The following is an 18976-nucleotide window of genomic DNA, read 5'->3' on the forward strand; positions in this document are numbered from 1 at the left end:
CTCTAAAGCTTTTTTAACATTTTACATTTCATCTGTACCAAATCAAAAGGGCTGATGAAGCTTTTGCACAATGGCTAGGTCTAGTAAGCAATAATAAAGTTTTTTACACATTTCTGTTAATATAAAAGTTTTTGTTATAGAACTGTCTGGCTCAATTTTTCCTTGGAATTCGTTGAGGAGGATCTGCCTGTTTTGCATGTGACATAACTTTGAAATCAGGAACCACAGTAGGTAAAGATAGTTTCAAATTATTGTCATCGTGATTTGTTTCCAGATTTATTGTTTATATATGTTTTGAGGGAAAAGCCTTTTCACACTGATATGTGGACAAGACAGGTAATAAACTTATTACCACTTTATTTCATAGCATTGGAAACACCATTTTTGAGCTTGACCAGAAACTTACTGGTGATAAAGCTTTATTTTCTGTAACTTACTCGCTGGAAGTTTCCAGCAGCTGCTCGTTTCAATTTACACTACATGTGGATCCCAAAATTATTGTCTTTCCCAAGTAATTGTGAATCCAGTCATTATTACTAGATAGAGCAGGGAAATAATGTTTGAAATGTTTCCAAATCCTGTCAAATGTTCCTTAATTTTATACTTGACATTTTCATACGAAGTATGATGAATTTCTACTAGGAAATCATGAAGGGTATCAAAACACTCAGTTTGATTGGAATTTAGACAGATTTCCCCAACTGCAAGGCTTTTATTGAATGGTCCATTCAATCTTGTAAATTACACATGTTTGTGTTTGGTGTGTGTGCAGTAATAAATTTGAACTGATGGTTTTTTTAACAAAATTTCTGTGAAATAAGCTACAATCAGAAGCCAGACTTCACTTGGGGAAAGGTGTACCTGGTGAGAAAAAGATAAACATCATGCAGTATGAGAAAATTCCTGCTATGTCAGTAACTACTGCTTGAAAATGGGCCACAGTTATTCAGTTTGCAGTTGTAACAGTGTGATGCCTGGCAGGCACGCAACTTGATGAGCAGCTGAGCTGCACGGGCGCCCGAGTGGACTCGGGTTTGGGCAGGGCACCGCACGGTCCAGCAGGCCCTAGTGCAGCTCAAATGGCTGACGCGAATGCACAAGTCTAGGGTTGCCTGGCAGTCGAGGCTACAGTCCCTGGTGGTCAGCACAGGCTCGATACACTCAACATCCAGGAAGGTGGGTTGCTGTGTTGAGGAGGACAATCTGAAGTGGATGGGAGAGCAGGTGTTGAGGTTATGAAGGAATGAAGATAGGGTGTCTTGGACCTGCATCCAGATCATGAAGATATCGTCAGTGAACCTGAACCAGACCAGGGGTTTGTCATTTTGAGGGACTAGGAAGGTCCCATTTAGATGGTCCATAAACATGTTGGCATAGGAGGATGTCATGCAGGTGTCCATGGTTGTGTTGCTGCAGATTTGTTCACATGCCTTCCCTTCAAATGAGAACTAGTTCTGGTTTAGGATAAAGTTATTACAGTGTATGAGGAATGAGGTAGTGGGTTTGGAGTCTGAATAACATTGGATAGGAAGGTGGCATCAACAGTGACAAGTAGGGATCCAGGAGGTGAAGGGGTGAGAATGGTGGAGAGTTGAAGGAAGTGGTTTGTGTCTTGATTGTGAGAGGCTAGATTATGGACAATTGGTTGGAGGTTTTGGTCAGTGAGTGCTGAAACTCTTTCGATGGGGGGGGGGGGGGGGGGGAGGGGGGGCATGATAATCAGCCACAATGGGACACACAGAATTGTTGGGTTTGTGGATTTTGGTGAGCATGTAGAAGATGGGTGTGTGGGGTGTCATAAGAGTGAGGAGGGAAGTGGATTCAGAGCAGACATTCTGGGAATGGACTAAGGCTTGGGTTTGGAGGTTGTGTTGGACTTCTGGAATGGGATCTGTCTGTCAGAGTTTATAGCTGGAGGAGTCAGATAACTAGTGGAGGCCTTCTGCCAGGTAGTCACTTTGAGGGAACTGGGCAAAGATGGTGAGGCTAAGTTTGAGGTTAGGAATTTTTGGAAGGTGACCAGCAGGTGGTTACATGGAAGGGGAGAGGTTCATGGTTGGATGGGAGTGTGAACTGGAAAAGGCAGGGTTAGGTGTTGGAATTAGGATGGTTTCGGTTGGTGGGATTGATGCCAAAGAAATGCTTCAATTGCAAGCATTGGGAGAAGGAGAGTACGCCTTCGACAGTCCAGCATGGTTAAGTTTGGGTCAAGGGCTAAAGATGAGGCCTTTGGATAGGACTGAAGCTTCTGTGGAGCTGAGGGTTTTGGTGGAAAGTTAACAACAGTGCCATACAGATATTTTGGCTCTGGATTTGGTGTAGAGTCAGTAGGGAGTTTTGGTGGATGTGGCAAGTTGAAAAGGTCGGCGAAGCAGGAATTTAGGTGCTGTGAGGGGTGGACAGGGAAGAACACTGTGGGTAGGATAGGGGTCGGATAGTGATGCTCCAAGATAGCAGTAGGATGACAGCAGGTTGGATAACTTAAGGAGTTGGTGTCTGGAATGCTCCTTCAGGTGCTGGAGGGCAAATGATTCAGTTTCAGAGATGTATGGAGTAGGGATTACACAGTAATAGCATCTTGCAGAGGGAGCATAGGTGATTCTCGGATGCCTGTGCCAGGGAGATGTGTTTTACCAGGTTGTGAGGGCCAGGAGTTTACGAAATATGGAAAGGTTGGAAAGGTGTAAGTCATTGTGAAAGGAGGGTGGGATCCAGAGAAAGTCTCCCACCATCTTTGTTTACCAATCTCTGCCAACACACCCACCCATCTTTCCCTGCTCCTCTCCTTCTTTCCCTGCCTCATTGTCCTACAATCTCCTGATGCTGCCCCTGTTGGCATTCTAGTCGCCGCACGCTCCACCAGACAGTGTTTGTCTCTCTCCTGCCTGTAAATTACTATCCCTTCACTTCCCTGTCCCCTCCAGATTGCTGCTTGCGTCCCACAAGATAGTTGCATTCTGGTCCAAGATGCTGGCGTTGGTAGCCACGTGCGCATGAGAAGTACTTGCTTGGGCGTATGAATGGTGTGTGTTTCTCTTTTGCTGATGAAGGCTGTGGCTGAAAGCTTTAGGTAAGTGTCTTTTAATTTTGCCTGGCTGTAATTTGACATGTCTTCTTTACGGTAACTAAAGTACAATATCCAGCTCTATCAGATGATTTAGTTTAATATCTAGCTCTATTAGATGTTGAGAAGAAAATGCCCATGCAATCCACCTATGTGCTGTGAAGTGTCACCTTGCTGAAATTTTTTCATCAAACTATGAATCATGTAACATTATTACTCTGAAGAATGAAAGACCTTAAGACTTGTAAGTAATGGTAACAATGACATTGTCTCTCTAGAAATGCGTGAAAATACATGTGCAAGTACATGATCTCTCAGGTTTTCTCGGTGCAATTGATTAGGAGTCTGATTCAAAGGTGTTGTTTCCATTTTATGCACAATATTTCAACAACTGACCCAACCACCTTTTTCAGGGGCTGCAAGTTTTTCTATTGTGTGTATTTGCTCCCTTGACTACAATCAGATGCTGAACTATTGTTGGTCTCACACCACTATTTATAGCCAAATTTGATTCCTGACACCCGCAACATCCTTTGATACTCTTTTGTTTTTTTGAGCTTGTACTTATATTCTGTGAAACACAAATTCTCTCAGCGTTTTCCAACTCTGGTGGATGTGATTGCCGATGAGATTTTAATAAATTGAGTGCTGGATTCCAAGCATTACTCATACTGAAACTCCTATCGCTGTTTATTATATTTTTGACTTATTTAATAGACTCCTTAATTATGTTGTGCCATAAACTTGGCATCTTCACCCCCATACTGGTCTCATTTTATTTCATTTCATGATTATGCATAAAATGGAAACAACTACTCATAAGAACATCCAGAAGCACACTATTAATCATGTTCAGTAATATTATTTTATTACATTGGATATGAGGTAGAGACCTGAGCTGTAAGTTGTCAACAATTAACAGATAGTATAGAGGAGATAATGCACTTCTCTCACTGAGAAGAGTGAAAGTTACTATTATAAATAGTGTGCAATATTCATCTTTACAAAACAATACTGTGCCATATACACAATTACAAAACACAACATTTTTAAGTGCAACATTTAACTTGCGTTCTGTGGTTTAATTACACACTTTTATGTTACAGATTTTCTTAATGCAAGAAGAACATATACCAAAACTGACGTGTCCTAGCGTCTGTAATGGAGACACTGAAAAAGAGAAAGAGCAAGCAAAGAAAACTGGAGTCATAATAACTCATGCTTGTGCCAAGTGGAGTCCTGTGTCTATATCAGAAACTTTAACAAATGTTAACTTGCAAGTCAAGCCTGGAATGTTATGTGCAATTGTTGGGCCAGTTGGAGCAGGGAAGGTACTGACCAAGTTCATACCTAATTAAGTGTGCTTTAAATCATAGCTTTTTGTAGGTTTCTTTCTATAAATAATTATGAGGAAATCCCATTTCTGAAATAAATCAATAGACCCTTTAATTCATCTAAGTATGGAAAATATAATGACTTATAAGTGACTGATAGCATCTTGGGTAACTAATAGGAGTATTATAACATAAATGTGTTATAGTTTGATGTATCTTTATCTTCTTCAGTCATTCTCCATGTTGTTTATGTTTGGTATAGTATTTGAAGTATAGTCAACATAATGTGGTTTCGGTCCAGAGTTATTTTCACATATTTCCGCCTTTTTTTTTTTTTTAAAAAAAAATTACATCTATGTACTTCATATCTGACTAAAACTTGTTAAAATCCTTTCATTAAGAAGTTGCAACCGGTTTTTCATCAGTGGAGATGCATCTTTAGGTGATAAGTATCTTTACTTTTTTTTTAACAGACATGGTATGCCAAAGTAAATCCACCATGACTGCTTAAAAAAGTAACAAAAATTATCACCTGAAGATGCACCTCCTCTGATGTGAAACCGTTTGTGATGATTAATAAAAGTATTTTAACAGCCAGTGCAGAAGATTTTATTTGCCCTGTGCAGCTTTGGCTGCGGCTGCCTAACCTCTAAAATAATACGACTAAATGTTTCCTTTAGTCATTGTAGGAACATCATCACCATCATCATCATCTTAAGTCCATGGAATAGGATGCACAGCCTCTTCCAGAAACCATCGTCTCCCCAGATCTCTGGCACTTTGCTGTCCAGTGAGCTTGTAGTTCATGGTGATTCTAGGTAGACAACCTTTTAAATTCTTTCTAAATGGTTACCAATTGACTTTATATTTTTGAATTTTGCTTTCAAAATCAAAAGCCTGCACCTCCTGTCTTATTTCTGTATTTCATATTTTTGACCATCAGTAAGCAACCTTGGACTGCCCTGAGAAATTTCATATCAGATGACATAATTTTCCTTCTGTCTTTCTCTGACAGTTCTAGCACCATTATCCCTCTAACAATAGTTTATATTCTTATAGTTTATATTCTTATAGTTTATATTCTTACATATGGTAAGAAAATTAGTTGAATTTTCTGAAGAAATTAAGTCTGGTGCTGTTTTCTTGTGCACTATGAAAGCAAGATGAAAATATGATTCTGCTGTGGTAATCATTGAAAGCTTCACACATTGCCCCTTTTGACAGCCAAACATGTTTCCTTTAGCGTCTCTCCATCTATAGGTCTATGGTTTGTTTTACACTTATTATACAATAGTCACAGTTTCTTTAAAAGTTTTTTTTACAGAGAATATGAACCATTGAATATGTCCTTTTATAATTATGTATTTCCTTTTACTATGTGTACCTTAGATTTGTGTGATACCATAGTTATACTTCTTAACATTGCAATCGTGCTTTATAAAAGCTCTTGTACATTACTCATGATGATATCAGTTGTATGCAAATGCTAAAAGATGGATGAATAAATGAGTAAAGGTTCTACTGGGTACAAACCAAACTATTTCCTGGTCAGTTATTCCTCTAAACTTGAGTCATAATTCCTCTACATACTCCTGCCCATTGCTAAACATTTTAAGTTCCTCTTTGAGATATGATGCAACTGCCTCTTTACCTTGACAGCTGCACATGTTAACATTGTTATTTGTTTTAGCTGCCCTTTGTATTTTAATGATCATACTTGTTTCAACTGCCTCATGATCACTGATACCAATTTCAGGATCAATATCCTCAAAGAGACCAGAGTGATTTCTGCCACTAGGTTTGACATATTTCCACCGTGAGTGTGTTTCCAAACTATCTGTTCTAGGCAGTTTCAAAAAGATGCATTTAGTAATGTTTTGCAAGATGTCTTCTCACACCCACCACTTACAAAACAGTGACCATCCCAGTTAATTATTGCATTATTACAGTCTCCAATGATGACAGGTTTATAGAGTAACATATGTACTCAAAAAGTGATATTAGTTGTGACCACTGTATTTATTAATTTTGTACTGCCTTATGCATTTTGGACTTACACCATTCACAAAGGCTCTGCAAGTGAAATACATTAGAGAGCATCAGTGAAAAAAACATTGGTACAATTACATAAGATATGAAATGTAAATGGAAGAAGCAAGCACTCAGTGAGAAAACATTGATAAAATACATAAAATGCATATCATAGAAAAGGGAGAAATGAAGGATGGATGGAAGGATGGAAGAAAGGAAGGATGGAAGAAAGGAAGGATGGAAGGATGGATTAGCAAACTGTCTATTAAGAAATTCTTAGGTAAAACAAAACTAAATTTGTTATACATGGATGCACCTTATCTGTTCTACATTACCTGATGACATTTAAGTGCAAACTGACTCATTGCACACATCAAAGTATTAGGTGAAGAAGAGTCCAGATGCCTATACTATGCAGTGTTTTGAAAATTACGTTTTGAAATATTGATATGATGTAGTGTTAAATGAGAAATAATATTCTATTACATCACCCAGTTTATTATTTAATAAATACCCATGTGCTGCAAGGGAACTGGCAAAAATTATACCTGCAAGATGGTATCACTGTAATTAAAATAAGTCAACATCTAGCTGTTCGTAAAATAATAAATTACAGCAGATGCATAATTTACTATCTGGAAATGCATATATAAAAACATTAAAATCATTATATCTTTATTCCAACCATAAGATAAAACAAAATTTACAATGTTACATGCCAAATGAAATCAAGCATACTTAATATGTAACAGTTTTGCAGAGACAATTAAAAATCTAGAAGTCTTGTGTAACGATATTCCACTTACAATAGAACCAGCGATACACAATAAACTGAGAAAGCAGTACTCAAAAGTAGGATACAACAGATAATGCATACCAGGAATATGCCAAATGTCTGGGAGGTTGCACAAAAAGATGGTGTCAATTATTTTTTATTCTAATATTTCTAAAATGTTGTCCATATCAAGTAATAAATAATCTGGCCATTGTCTAACAGCAAGCTAGCAGTGAAAATATGGTTGCTACACATAAGTGTTTTCAAAAATATTGGAGAATTATGACAAGTCTGTCACCAGACAGATGAAGTGTACAGAATAGTTGAAACACTTTAAGTATCTTCTCTCGAAAACAAATCTTATGAATACCTAATGGCTTTTATATGAATACTTAAAGGATTTTATACGTGAAACTGTACGGTAGCTATATTGAGCTTGTGTAATGGGTAAAGATAAATGAAATGTTACACAAAGAACACATTTGTTTAGTATAAATTAACAAGTAAACACAAAATTACTGTAAATGAATGTTATGTAAAGAAATACCATAATGAGTCGACATCTATTGAATTCCAATAATTTCTTGTAGCAATGAGTATAGATTTTCCAAGAACAAATTAAAGAAAGCAAACCTTATGAAAATATAATGGAATTATATGATAGAAATGTGCAATAACTGTATTAAACAGAAATGAAATGAATGCAGACAAGACACTTTGTATCCATGTTTGGCAGTTTCAGTTTTGTTTTAGCTTATAATTTGTTGTAGATAGTGTGGTGAGCTCTACTTCTCTTAAATTAGTTTTTTTTTTTTAATTTTTTTATGTGCGTTTTCTATATTTTATCAAAGGTATTTTCAGTTAGTGCTTACTTCTCCCATTTTGCAATGTACATTTAATTTAATTGTACCAATGTTTTTGCACTGCACTCTTTCATATATTTCTTTTGTAGGGCCTTTTGAGAATGGTATAAGACAAAAATGGATAAAGTAGTATAAACTTAAATACAATGTTCAAGTTTGATATCAGTGTTTGAGCTCATTAAAAATGGTCACAACATACCACAAACCATTTATGCATTTTGCTACTGTGTAACATATGTACTGGTGAATGATGGTTTTCTCTAACAGGTTTGGTGACATGTTAGTAAGTCTGGTAGCTGACTTCCCTTGATACTGAGTCTTGGCAAAAGAACCACACTCACAGCTATTCATCTGATTTGAGTTTCTTGTCTATTGGGACTAGTACAACCACTGCATTTTCCATTTCTCTATTCTTTTGATATACACTAATATTTCCTCCAAAGACCTTGCTGCTGCCAATTTCCAGTTATAACCAGTTCTCTGAACCTTATATTATATGAGTTCCACACCTTTTTAGTACTGCTTCAAAGTTTGGGACTTATCATCAATGCTTGAGCAGCTGATCATTAGGATTTTAATCAACTCATCTGTGGGAGGCATTTCTGTGGATCTTACACTAACGCTTCAGTGTGTCCTACAACTTTCATTATCTGGACTGGACGGAGTGTTGTCCTGTCTAAAATACCCTTTTTTGCAGCCCAACACAGTCAGCTACCTGGGTAGCAGCATCTGATGTGTAGCGCACCCACGGCCCACTTTGCTGGACTATGTACTGGATAGGATTTAATACTATATGTAATGTTTTTTGTGCATTTGAACAATCCATAGAAAAAGTTAATAAATCACATTACAACACTTTTCTGTATCTAACTTACGTTGTTCCATGTATCCTGTGAATATCATTACTTAATTTTAATCTATACTTCCCTACCTATAAAATAAATATGTGGATGGATGTTGTCTGGTCCAAGTAAATATAGCAAACATGCAAGAGGAGGGAAAAGACTGTAATTCTGAAAGTGGCAGACATTGTTTATTTGATTGTTCAGCAGTCATCTGATTTTGTGAATCTAATTTACATGAACAACAGTAAACAGCCCACCTGACGTTTCAGTCTATGCTTCCTTAAGAAATAATGGCCCAAATGTATCTCAGTGAATTTGTGTAAAAGTGAAAGTGGAAAAGAACTCTCTTGCCTCTAGAATGAATCTTTCACTCTGCAGTGGAGTGTTCACTGTTTTGAAACATCGTAGCAGACTGAAACTATATGACAGATGGGTACTTGAACTTGGAACCTTGCCTTTCATCCTCACGACTGGAGCTATCCAGACATGACTCAAAAGTCAACTTCACAACTACACTTCAACTAAGACCTATCTCCCTCTTTCCAAACTTCACAGAAGTTCTCCTGAACATCATGCAGGATTAGCAGTCCTGGAAGAAAGGATGTTGCAGAGCAATGTCTTATCCAGATTGCAGAGATTATTTTTAGAATGAAATAACTTGTAGACAGAATTGGCATTATGGCCATTAAATGCAAAAAAAGTATTGAAACTGAATTCACTGGTAATTTTGCATCGAACAAGGAAGTTATATATTCGACACACAAGCAATAGTTTGTCTACTACAATCAATACTCTTCTTGGCTTTCAAATGTATAAATTACATTCATATATACTGAATTTTTGCAAATAAATGTAAACCAGAAAATATATTCTATGCATTTGTTTCAGAAGAAAATAAATGGATTTATAATGTACCTTTCGCATCAGACTGAATGTATTTATTTGGTTTATTTATCCTATACCTGCATTATGATTTCAGAGCTCACTGCTTCATGCAATTCTCCATGAACTACCACTGAGTTCTGGCTATATTTCAGTTGATAAAGTTGTCTCTTATGCATCACAAGAGCCTTGGCTGTTTGTTGGTTCAGTACGACAGAACATTTTGTTTGGACAACCATATGATCACAAAAAGTATCAGCAGGTTGTGAAAGTCTGTGCTTTACAGAGAGACTTTGAACTCTTTCCTTTTGGAGACAAGACTATAGTTGGAGAAAGAGGTGTTTCACTTAGTGGAGGACAAAGAGCTAGGATCAATCTTGCCAGGTAAGGCACATCAAGCTACAACTAATTGTTTATTTTTAATAGCCAGTCATAGGTTAATTTATGAATAGCCATTTTATAAATCAAAACGTTTATTTGAAGAATAAAACTACTCATTCTCTTCATGAAACCTACTTAATACTTAATGTATTTAAGCTGAGAAACATAAGTTGTAAATGTTTGGAATTAACTTTCATTAACTTAAGTAGCTTTATTTTTATTTTGAGTTTTGCTGCTGCTGCAAGTTTGTGTTTGAGAGTGTAGTTTTTCATGGTGAAATTCTTGAATAAATAGTTCACAGACTCCTTGCCATGTCAGTTTTTTTGTGATCCCAAACATTTGATGGTAATGATGAGTAAGGAAACCGTGAGACATATTAATTCATAGAATTGAGCTAACATAAGTAAAAATGCAAATCATTCTTGTAGGTAATCAGCAGGACCATATGTTTGTTGGCATGATGAGGTGTTCTTTATAAACCACCTGAAATGTTCCCTATCTTCATCAGAGACTATAAAAGTGGTCTATGTAACAGTAAATAACCATTTCTGATATTTATAACAGGTACAGTGAAAATGATTTGAACTCCAGTTCTAACCTTAAAGATTTTCTCAGATATTTGTGTTTTTTTCTTTTCGTACAAAAGGACTTCACTATTTAGAGTCACATCGTTATTACCTCATGTGATGCTATTCTTATAACTAATAGTCATAGAAATACAAAGAGGATGATATTTATGTAAGATATTTTTCTTGCTCAAAATGTTTTATGACTTTTCATTCAGTGTCCCTTGATCCACTGTGTAAGTGGAACAAATATTTACCAAGGAAAATAGCCAGACAGCCATATATTTTGCAAAGTTATTTTATTTAAATGACAACCAGTTTCAAGATCTCATGAATGTTATCTTCATGCCCCTATTCACTCCATGTACAGACAATCAGATGGATCAATAATTGCATACTGGAGTCGTCAATATCTGGATTCTGTTAATTCACTTTTGGATTTTTTACTTTGATGACTGAGCACACCTGCAGTCCTCAGACTGTAGGTGTGCTCAGTTGTGGTCAATTCATTGAAGTAAACACTCCCAAAATGAATTCATGGAATCCAGATATTAAAATTTAAATGTAAATGTCGTGCGACTAGGGTCTCGCATCAGGTAGACCGTTCGCCGGGTGCAAGTCTTTCGATCTGATGCCACTTCGGCGACTTGCGCGTCAATGGGGATGAAATTATGATGATTAGACAACGACAACACAACACCCAGTCCCTGAGTGGAGAAAATCTCCAACCCAGCCAAGAATCGAACCCAGGCCCTTAGGATTGACATTCTGTCCGCTACCGGGGCCGGACATCCAGATATTGATGATTCCAATATGCAAATATCGATACATCTGAGTGTATAGCTGAGATGCTGAGTCGCAGACAGGCACAACGAAAGTCACAAAATAAACTTTTGTTCAACGAGGCCTTTTCTAAAAGTAGACAACAGACACAGTCATCTCCAGCTGCCAAAGACTGTGGTCATGCGTGTGTGAACTGCATTTGCATGTGTGTGTGTGTGTGTGTGTGTGTTTTATCTATTTTTGACAAAGGCTTTGTTGACCAAAAGCTTATTTTGTGACACTCTTTTATAATATTGTTACACTTCATCCAGGATTTTCCATTGTTTGATACAACTGAATGTCTATACGTGACTGAAGATGAGATTATTGAGATGCCAAAACTAGTTGCTGTCTAAATAAAATAACTTCTCAAAACATACAGCTATTTAATGATTTTCTTTGGTAAAAAATTTTATTCAGTAGGTCACCACATGCTGCCATAGCTCTGTGCATGAAGAAAATGTGATGATGCAAGTGAATTTTTCAAGATAACACAATTGACTGTGAGGCAAAGGGGACTTTGAACAGAATCATGACTCATTTAAACATCCTCAAATGTGCTGTATTCTGTATTTGTAATTACAGAGAACCTTATTGGCAAGTACATCTTTGACTCAGATCAACTAATGAAAACCATCCATACTTCCAGGCTAGCAAAAATTTCCAGTGCAAACTTCCCAAAAGACATCAAAGCATTGATAATTTACTTGTGTAGTAATTTGTTAACATCGAGTACAGATTTAAGTGTCAGGAAGTCGTTTCTGAAAGTATTTGTATGGAAGTGAAACATGGACAATATATAATTTAGACAAGAAGAGAATAGAAGCTTTCGAAATGTGGTGCTACAGAAGAATGCTGAAGATTAGATGGGTAGATCACACAACTAATGAGGAGGTATTGAATAGAATTGGGGAGAAGAGGAGTTTGTGGCACAACTTGACAAGAAGAAGGGACTGGTTGGTAGGACATGTTCTGAGGCATCAAGGGATCACCAATTTAGTATTGGAGGGCAGCATGGAGGGTAAAAATCGTAGAGGGAGACCAAGAGATGAATACACTAAGCAGATTCAGAAGGATGTAGGTTGCAGTAGGTACTGGGAGATGAAGAAGCTTGCACAGGATAGAGTAGCATGGAAAGCTGCATCAAACCAGTCTCAGGACTGAAGACCACAACAACAACAACAACAGTGTTTCCACTTTGCTTAGAAAGTGGATAGATTTCATAAGTTTTTGAGATGTGTACAGAAATGTTAGCATGTCTTCCTTATTTCCCCTCCCTCGGGTCAGAACACTTAATTTTCTGGGGAATTCAAGATTATATGTATGTGTTACTAACATTTGTCTCTTTATGTTGCATATTTTACTTAGCATCTACACACTACCAAATATCACCACAACACCACTTACAGGAATATGATCAGATGTACAGTCATATACCATAGTGACTTTTTCATGTGTGAATCAGACAGGTAATTGTTGAGGTGTACAGTGATAATGTCTTTTGATAAATACAGATGTGAAATTGATGTACAGAGTTTGAAAATAATAATGCAGATGAGCATGATGAATATTTGTGTGTTAGCCAAATATGCACTTGATTTGGTTTCCTGTGCTAGATCATTAAAGGTCCTAAAACATGGAGTCAGTTGATGGTGTGAAGAAATGAACGAGGTCATCGGGGGTAGATAGGAAGCTCAGTTGTGAGTGTGCCCAGGAAAGTGAGTGGCAGTCTTTTTGGAAGAGCCATATAAACATTCATTTGAAGTGATCAGGCCAACCATGTAAAGTTTAAATAAGAAAAATAACCTAAATCCTGCTTTTTCTGAATATGAAGTCAGTAGCATTAACTAACTGCCTTGGCTTATTCATGGTACGTAACTTAAAACATGTGTTCATGATGGGTAATGATGTGGTTATGAAGCATATTATACACAATGTATGACAAGGCCTGACGTGATATGATTGTGGATTCAATTTGGCACCTAGCGGTTTGCACTCATTTGGGTGACTTGTGTGGGTACCTGTCAGAACCACAATAGATGTTCAAAACCCAATTATGTTTCAGTTATTATTGCTACATTACTCCTCCAGGCTATCAGAGTCTTGTCTTCCTCTTACTTCTTAGTAAGTATCAACTTGTGAAATTTACAGAAAATGTAGAGGATTTTTTCTCATTTTCAGGGCTGTATACCGAGATGCTGATATTTATTTGCTGGATGACCCACTGTCAGCTGTAGATACCCATGTTGGAAAACAATTATTTCAGGAGTGCATTGATGGTTATCTTAAGACAAAAACACGAATCTTAGCTACTCATCAACTACAATATCTCAAGAGTGCTGATGTAATTGCCATAATCAATAATGTGAGTACTTATAGTTTAACATATATTTTATATAAAACATTGCCAAGTATTACACAAAGCAGGTACAAGTTACCCTAACAACTATTACCCACAATTTTCTATTCAACTGATGTGTTATCACTAGGAATATGTTTGGAGTTCTTTTTTTAAAATTTCTTCCTGCAGTCTCCCCATAGTCATAGACTCACTAGATAAAAATTTTGACTTCGTATGCCACATTTGCCTATGGAATGACAGATGGATAACAAAATATACACACCAAAAAAAGTTTTTCATCACCTCAGTTCTGAGAGTTGCGGAACCTGTACAGAGAATTGGAGTAGAGATCAAGATAAACATCATTTCCGCCATTTTTATTGCATGTTGTACCACTATACAGCAAGACCTTCAGAGGCAGTGGTCCAGATTGCTGTACACACCCTTACCTCTAATATCCAGAAGCACATCCTCTTGCATTGATGCATGCCTGTTTTGTCGTAGCATACAATCCACAAGTTCATCAAGACACTGTTGGCCCAGATTGTCCCACTCCTCAACGGTAATTCGGCATAGATCCCTCAGAGTCATTGGTGGGTCACGTCATCTATAAACAACCCTTTTCAATCTATCCCAGGCATGTTCGATAAGATTCATGTCTGGAGAACATGCTGGCCACTCTAGTAGAGTGATGTTGTTATCCTGAAGGAAGTCATTCACAATATGTGCACGATGGGAGCGTGAATTGTCACCCGTGAAGATAAATGCCTCACCATTATGCTGCCATTATGGTTGCACTATCTGTTGGAGGATGGCTTTCACATATCGTACAGCTGTTACAGCACCTTCCATGGGCACTAGCAGCATATGTTGGCCCCACATAATGCCACCGCAAAACAGCAGGGAACCTCCACCTTGCTGCACTTGCTGGACAGTGTGTCTAAGGCGTTTAGCCTGACCGGGTTGCCTCCAAACACAGATCCAATGACTGTCTGGTTGAAGGCATATGCGACACTCATTGGTGAAGAGAACATTATGCCAATCCTGAGCGGTCCATTTGGCATGTTGTTGGGCCCATCTGTACCGCGCTGCGTGGTGTCATGGTTGCAAAGATGGACTTCCCCATGGACGTCGGAAATGAAGTTGTGCATCACGCAGCCTATTGCACACAGTTTGAGTCATAACACGATGCCCTGTGGCTGCATAGAAAGCATTATTCAACATGATGGCATTGCTGTAGGGTTTCTCTGAGCCATAAGCCGTAGGTAGCGTCATCCACTGCAGTAGTAGCCCTTGGGTGGCCTGAGCGAGGCATGTCATCGACTTCCTGTCTCTCTGTATCTCCTCCATGTCCAAACATCATTGCTTTGGTTCACTCTGAGATGCCTGGACACTTCCCTTGTTGAGAGCCCTTCCTTTAACAAAGTAACAATGTGGAAACAATCGAACTGCGGTATTGACCGAACTGTGGTATTGAGCGTCTAGGCATGGTTGAACTACAGACAACACGAGCCGTGTACCTCCTTCCTGGTGGAATGACTGGAACTGATTGGCTGTCGGACCCCCTCCGTTTAATAGGTGCAGCTCATGCATGGTTGTTCACATCTTTGGGCGAGTTTAGTGACATCTCTGAACAGTCAAAGGGACTGTGTCTATGATACAATATCCGCAGTCAGTGTCTATCTTCAGGATTTCTGGGAACTGGGGTGATGCAAAACTTTTTTTTGATATGTGTATCTTAAAAATCACATATAACAAGATATTCATCTGCTCCTCTTCTTTCTTGTTTCATTTCATTGAGCCACTGTCTAAAGACCTTCAAACATTACATTCTTGATGTAGTTAACAACATAATTGAAAGAAAGTTTACTCCTCAACAGCAGTCTGGAAAATCATGATGCAGTCAGATATTGCTCCTCATGGTTTGAACAGGGTAAGACCTTGTAAAGGGATATGGAAGCCTAACAGGCATGGAGGACTAGAATGCAGTTGTAGGGGAAGGAGTAGAAGGAAGGATTACATGAGAATATGGGCCTGGTGCTAGGAATGGGAGAGGAGAAAGACTAATTGAGTTCTGCAATAAATTTCAGCTAGTAATAACAAATATTCTGTTCAGAAATCACAAGAAGAGGAGGTATACTCAGAAAAGGCCGGGAGATGTGGGAAGATTTCATTTAGATTACACCATGGTCAGGGAGAGATTAAAAAATCAGATACAGGATTGTAAGACATACCCAGGAGCAGATATAGACTCAGATCATAATTCAGTACTGATGAAGAGTAGTCTGAAGTTTAAGAGGCTAGTTCAGAATAATCAGTGCACAGAGAAGTGGGATACAGAAGTTCTAAGGAATGAAGAGATACCTGATGATAGCAACAAGGTCGATTGCCAAAATATTGTGTCCTTTGTACACTCACACCAGTATGTTCATCCGAGATTTATTTCGTAATGAAGAGATACACTTGAAGTTCTCTAATGTTACAGACACTGCAGTAAGGGATAGTTCAGTAGGTAGTTCAGCTGAGTAGGAATGGACAACTCTAAGAAGGGCAGCGACAAGAAAACTGCAGATTGATGAGAGAAGTACGTACAAAAACGTTCAGGGAAATTCAGGAATGCTAAGGTGCAATAGCTGCATGAAAAATTTGAAGAAATTGAAAGAGAAGGACTGACTCAGCATACAGAAAAGTCAAAACAACCTTCCATGACATTAAAAGCAAGGGTGGTAACATTAAGAATTCAATGAGAATTCCAGTGTTAAATGCAGAGGAGATAGCAGACAGGTGGAAAGAGTACACTGAAGGCCTCTGTGAGGAAGAAGATTGTCTGATGATGTGATATAAGAAGAAACAGGAGTTTGATGCAGCAATGATATGGGGTCCGGTACTAGAATCAGAGTTTAAAAGAGTTTCAAAGACTTAAAATCAATTAAGGTAGAACGGATAGTTAACATTCCATCAGAATTTCTGAAATCATTGGGGAAGTGGCAACAAAACAACTATTCACATTGGTGTGTAAGGAGTATGAATCTGGAGATATACCATCTGACATTTGGAAATACATCATCCACACCATGGTGAAGATTGTAACGGCTGACAAGAGTGAGAATTGCACAATCAGCATAACAGCTCATGCATTCAAGTTGATGACAAAAATTATATATGGAAGAAGGGTAAATAAAATTGAGGATGTGTTAGATTAGAATCAGTTTAGTTTTAGGAAAGGTAAAGGCACCAGGAGGCAGCTCTGATGTTGTGTTTGAATCAAGACACATTCATAGGATTTGTTGATCTGGAGAAAGTGATCGGCAGTGTCAAATGGTAAAAGATTTTCGAAATTCTGAGTAAGATTCAGATGAGACAAGTAATACACAATATGTATGGGAACCAAGAGGGAACAATAAGAGTGGAAGACCAAGAACAAAGTGCTCAGATTAAAAAGGTTGTAAGACACTACTGTTAATATATACATCGAAGAAGCAATGACAGAAAGAAAAGAATGGTTCAAGAGCGAAATTAAAATTCAAAGTGAAAGGACGTCAGTGATAAGATTCTTTGATGACATTGCTATCCTCAGTGAAAGTGAAGAAGAATTACAGGATCTGCTGAATGGAATATCTGATGAGTACAGAATATGGATTGAGAGTAAATCGAAGAAAGATAAAAGCAATTGGAAGTAGTAGAAATGATAACAGCGAAAAACTTAACATCAGAATTGGGGATCACAAGGTAGATGAAGTTAATGCTTTCTGCTCTCTAGACAATAATGTAACTCATAATGGATGGAGCAAGGAGGAATTAAAAAGAGACTATCACTGGCAAAAAGAGCATTCCTAGCCAAGAGAAGTCTACTAATATGAAACATAGGCACCAGTTTGCTTTTGTTGTACAATATTACTTTTATTGTTAACCGGTTTTCGGCTTACAAGACCATCTTCAGACATTTACTGAATATTATCACCAAGGAAGTTATAATGTTTGCAAACAACATTGGAAGAGAAGTAACGCATCCAGACTGAAGTAGAAACATACAGTAACATATTTGAGAGTGTGGTGGTAATGCAATAAAAAATTAAAAATTGAACATTACATAAATAGCAATGGAGTAGACAGGAAAACCTTTAACACAAAATAGGAATAGCATGCCTACATAACAGTTTCTATTAATAAACAAAACTAATAAAATAAAATAAAATTAGTACTAGACAAGGCTACATCAGGAGGTATGAAACATGGAGAATGATACCAAAACCAATTACAAGAAGAGACAATTATCAATGTAACTACAGAATACATAAGGAACTTAAGCAATATCAATAAGATAAACAGAAATAAATAAATGCAGGAAAATGGAGGCATTTGAGGGAACCTACAGTAAATGCAATCTTTGAGAGTGTGGTGGTACTGCATTTTAACATTAACATTATAATAAAAACAGTGGCTTAATTATAATGTTAAGCTGAAAACCGGTTAACAATAAAAGTAATATTGTAGAACAAAAGCAAACTGGTACTTTTCATTTATTATAATGTTGTTCTACCAAGAACTGATGGAAGATTCTGTTAGCATGAAACATATGCCTTAATTTTAGGAAGAAATTTCTGAGCATGTATATTTGGCGCACAGCTTTGTATAGTAGTGAAACATGGGGTGTGGGAAAACCAGAACAGAAGAGAACTGAAGCATTTGAGATGTGGTGCTACAGAAGAATGTTGAAAATTAGGCTGACTGGTAAGGTGAGGAATGAGAAGGTTCTCTGCAGAATTGGCAAAGAAAGGAATATATGGAAAACACTTAACAAGTAGAAGGGACAGGATGATAGGGCATCTGTTAAAACATCACAGAATAACTTCCATGATACTAGAGGAAGGTGTAGAGGGTAAAAACTGAAGAGGACGGCAGAGGCTGGAATACATCCAGCAAATAACTGAGGATGAAAGTTGCAAGTGCTACTCTGAGATCAGGTGTACGGATGCCCATACGATAGTTTGCAGAGGACGAGGGCCTCAAAACAGTGTGATTGCTCCTACACATTGTAATATTTACACCTATGGTCAGCTGATTACTCAATA

At 37.7% G+C, this 18976-nt stretch overlaps 1 protein-coding gene across 3 annotated transcripts in view; it reads left to right on the forward strand.

Annotated features, from left to right (window-relative positions):
- The window catches only part of LOC126235665 (ATP-binding cassette sub-family C member 4-like), a 359166-nt gene that overhangs the window by 234034 nt on the left and 106156 nt on the right, over positions 1-18976 (forward strand). For all 3 annotated transcript variants that reach the window (XM_049944386.1, XM_049944385.1, XM_049944387.1), the window contains 3 exons: positions 4171-4395; positions 9892-10178; positions 13745-13928. In XM_049944386.1, the coding sequence (XP_049800343.1) occupies positions 4171-4395; positions 9892-10178; positions 13745-13928 (696 nt within the window). The remainder of the gene's footprint in view (positions 1-4170; positions 4396-9891; positions 10179-13744; positions 13929-18976) is intronic.

This window comes from Schistocerca nitens, chromosome 2 (assembly GCF_023898315.1).
Source record: "Schistocerca nitens isolate TAMUIC-IGC-003100 chromosome 2, iqSchNite1.1, whole genome shotgun sequence".
Lineage (NCBI taxonomy): Eukaryota > Metazoa > Arthropoda > Insecta > Orthoptera > Acrididae > Schistocerca > Schistocerca nitens.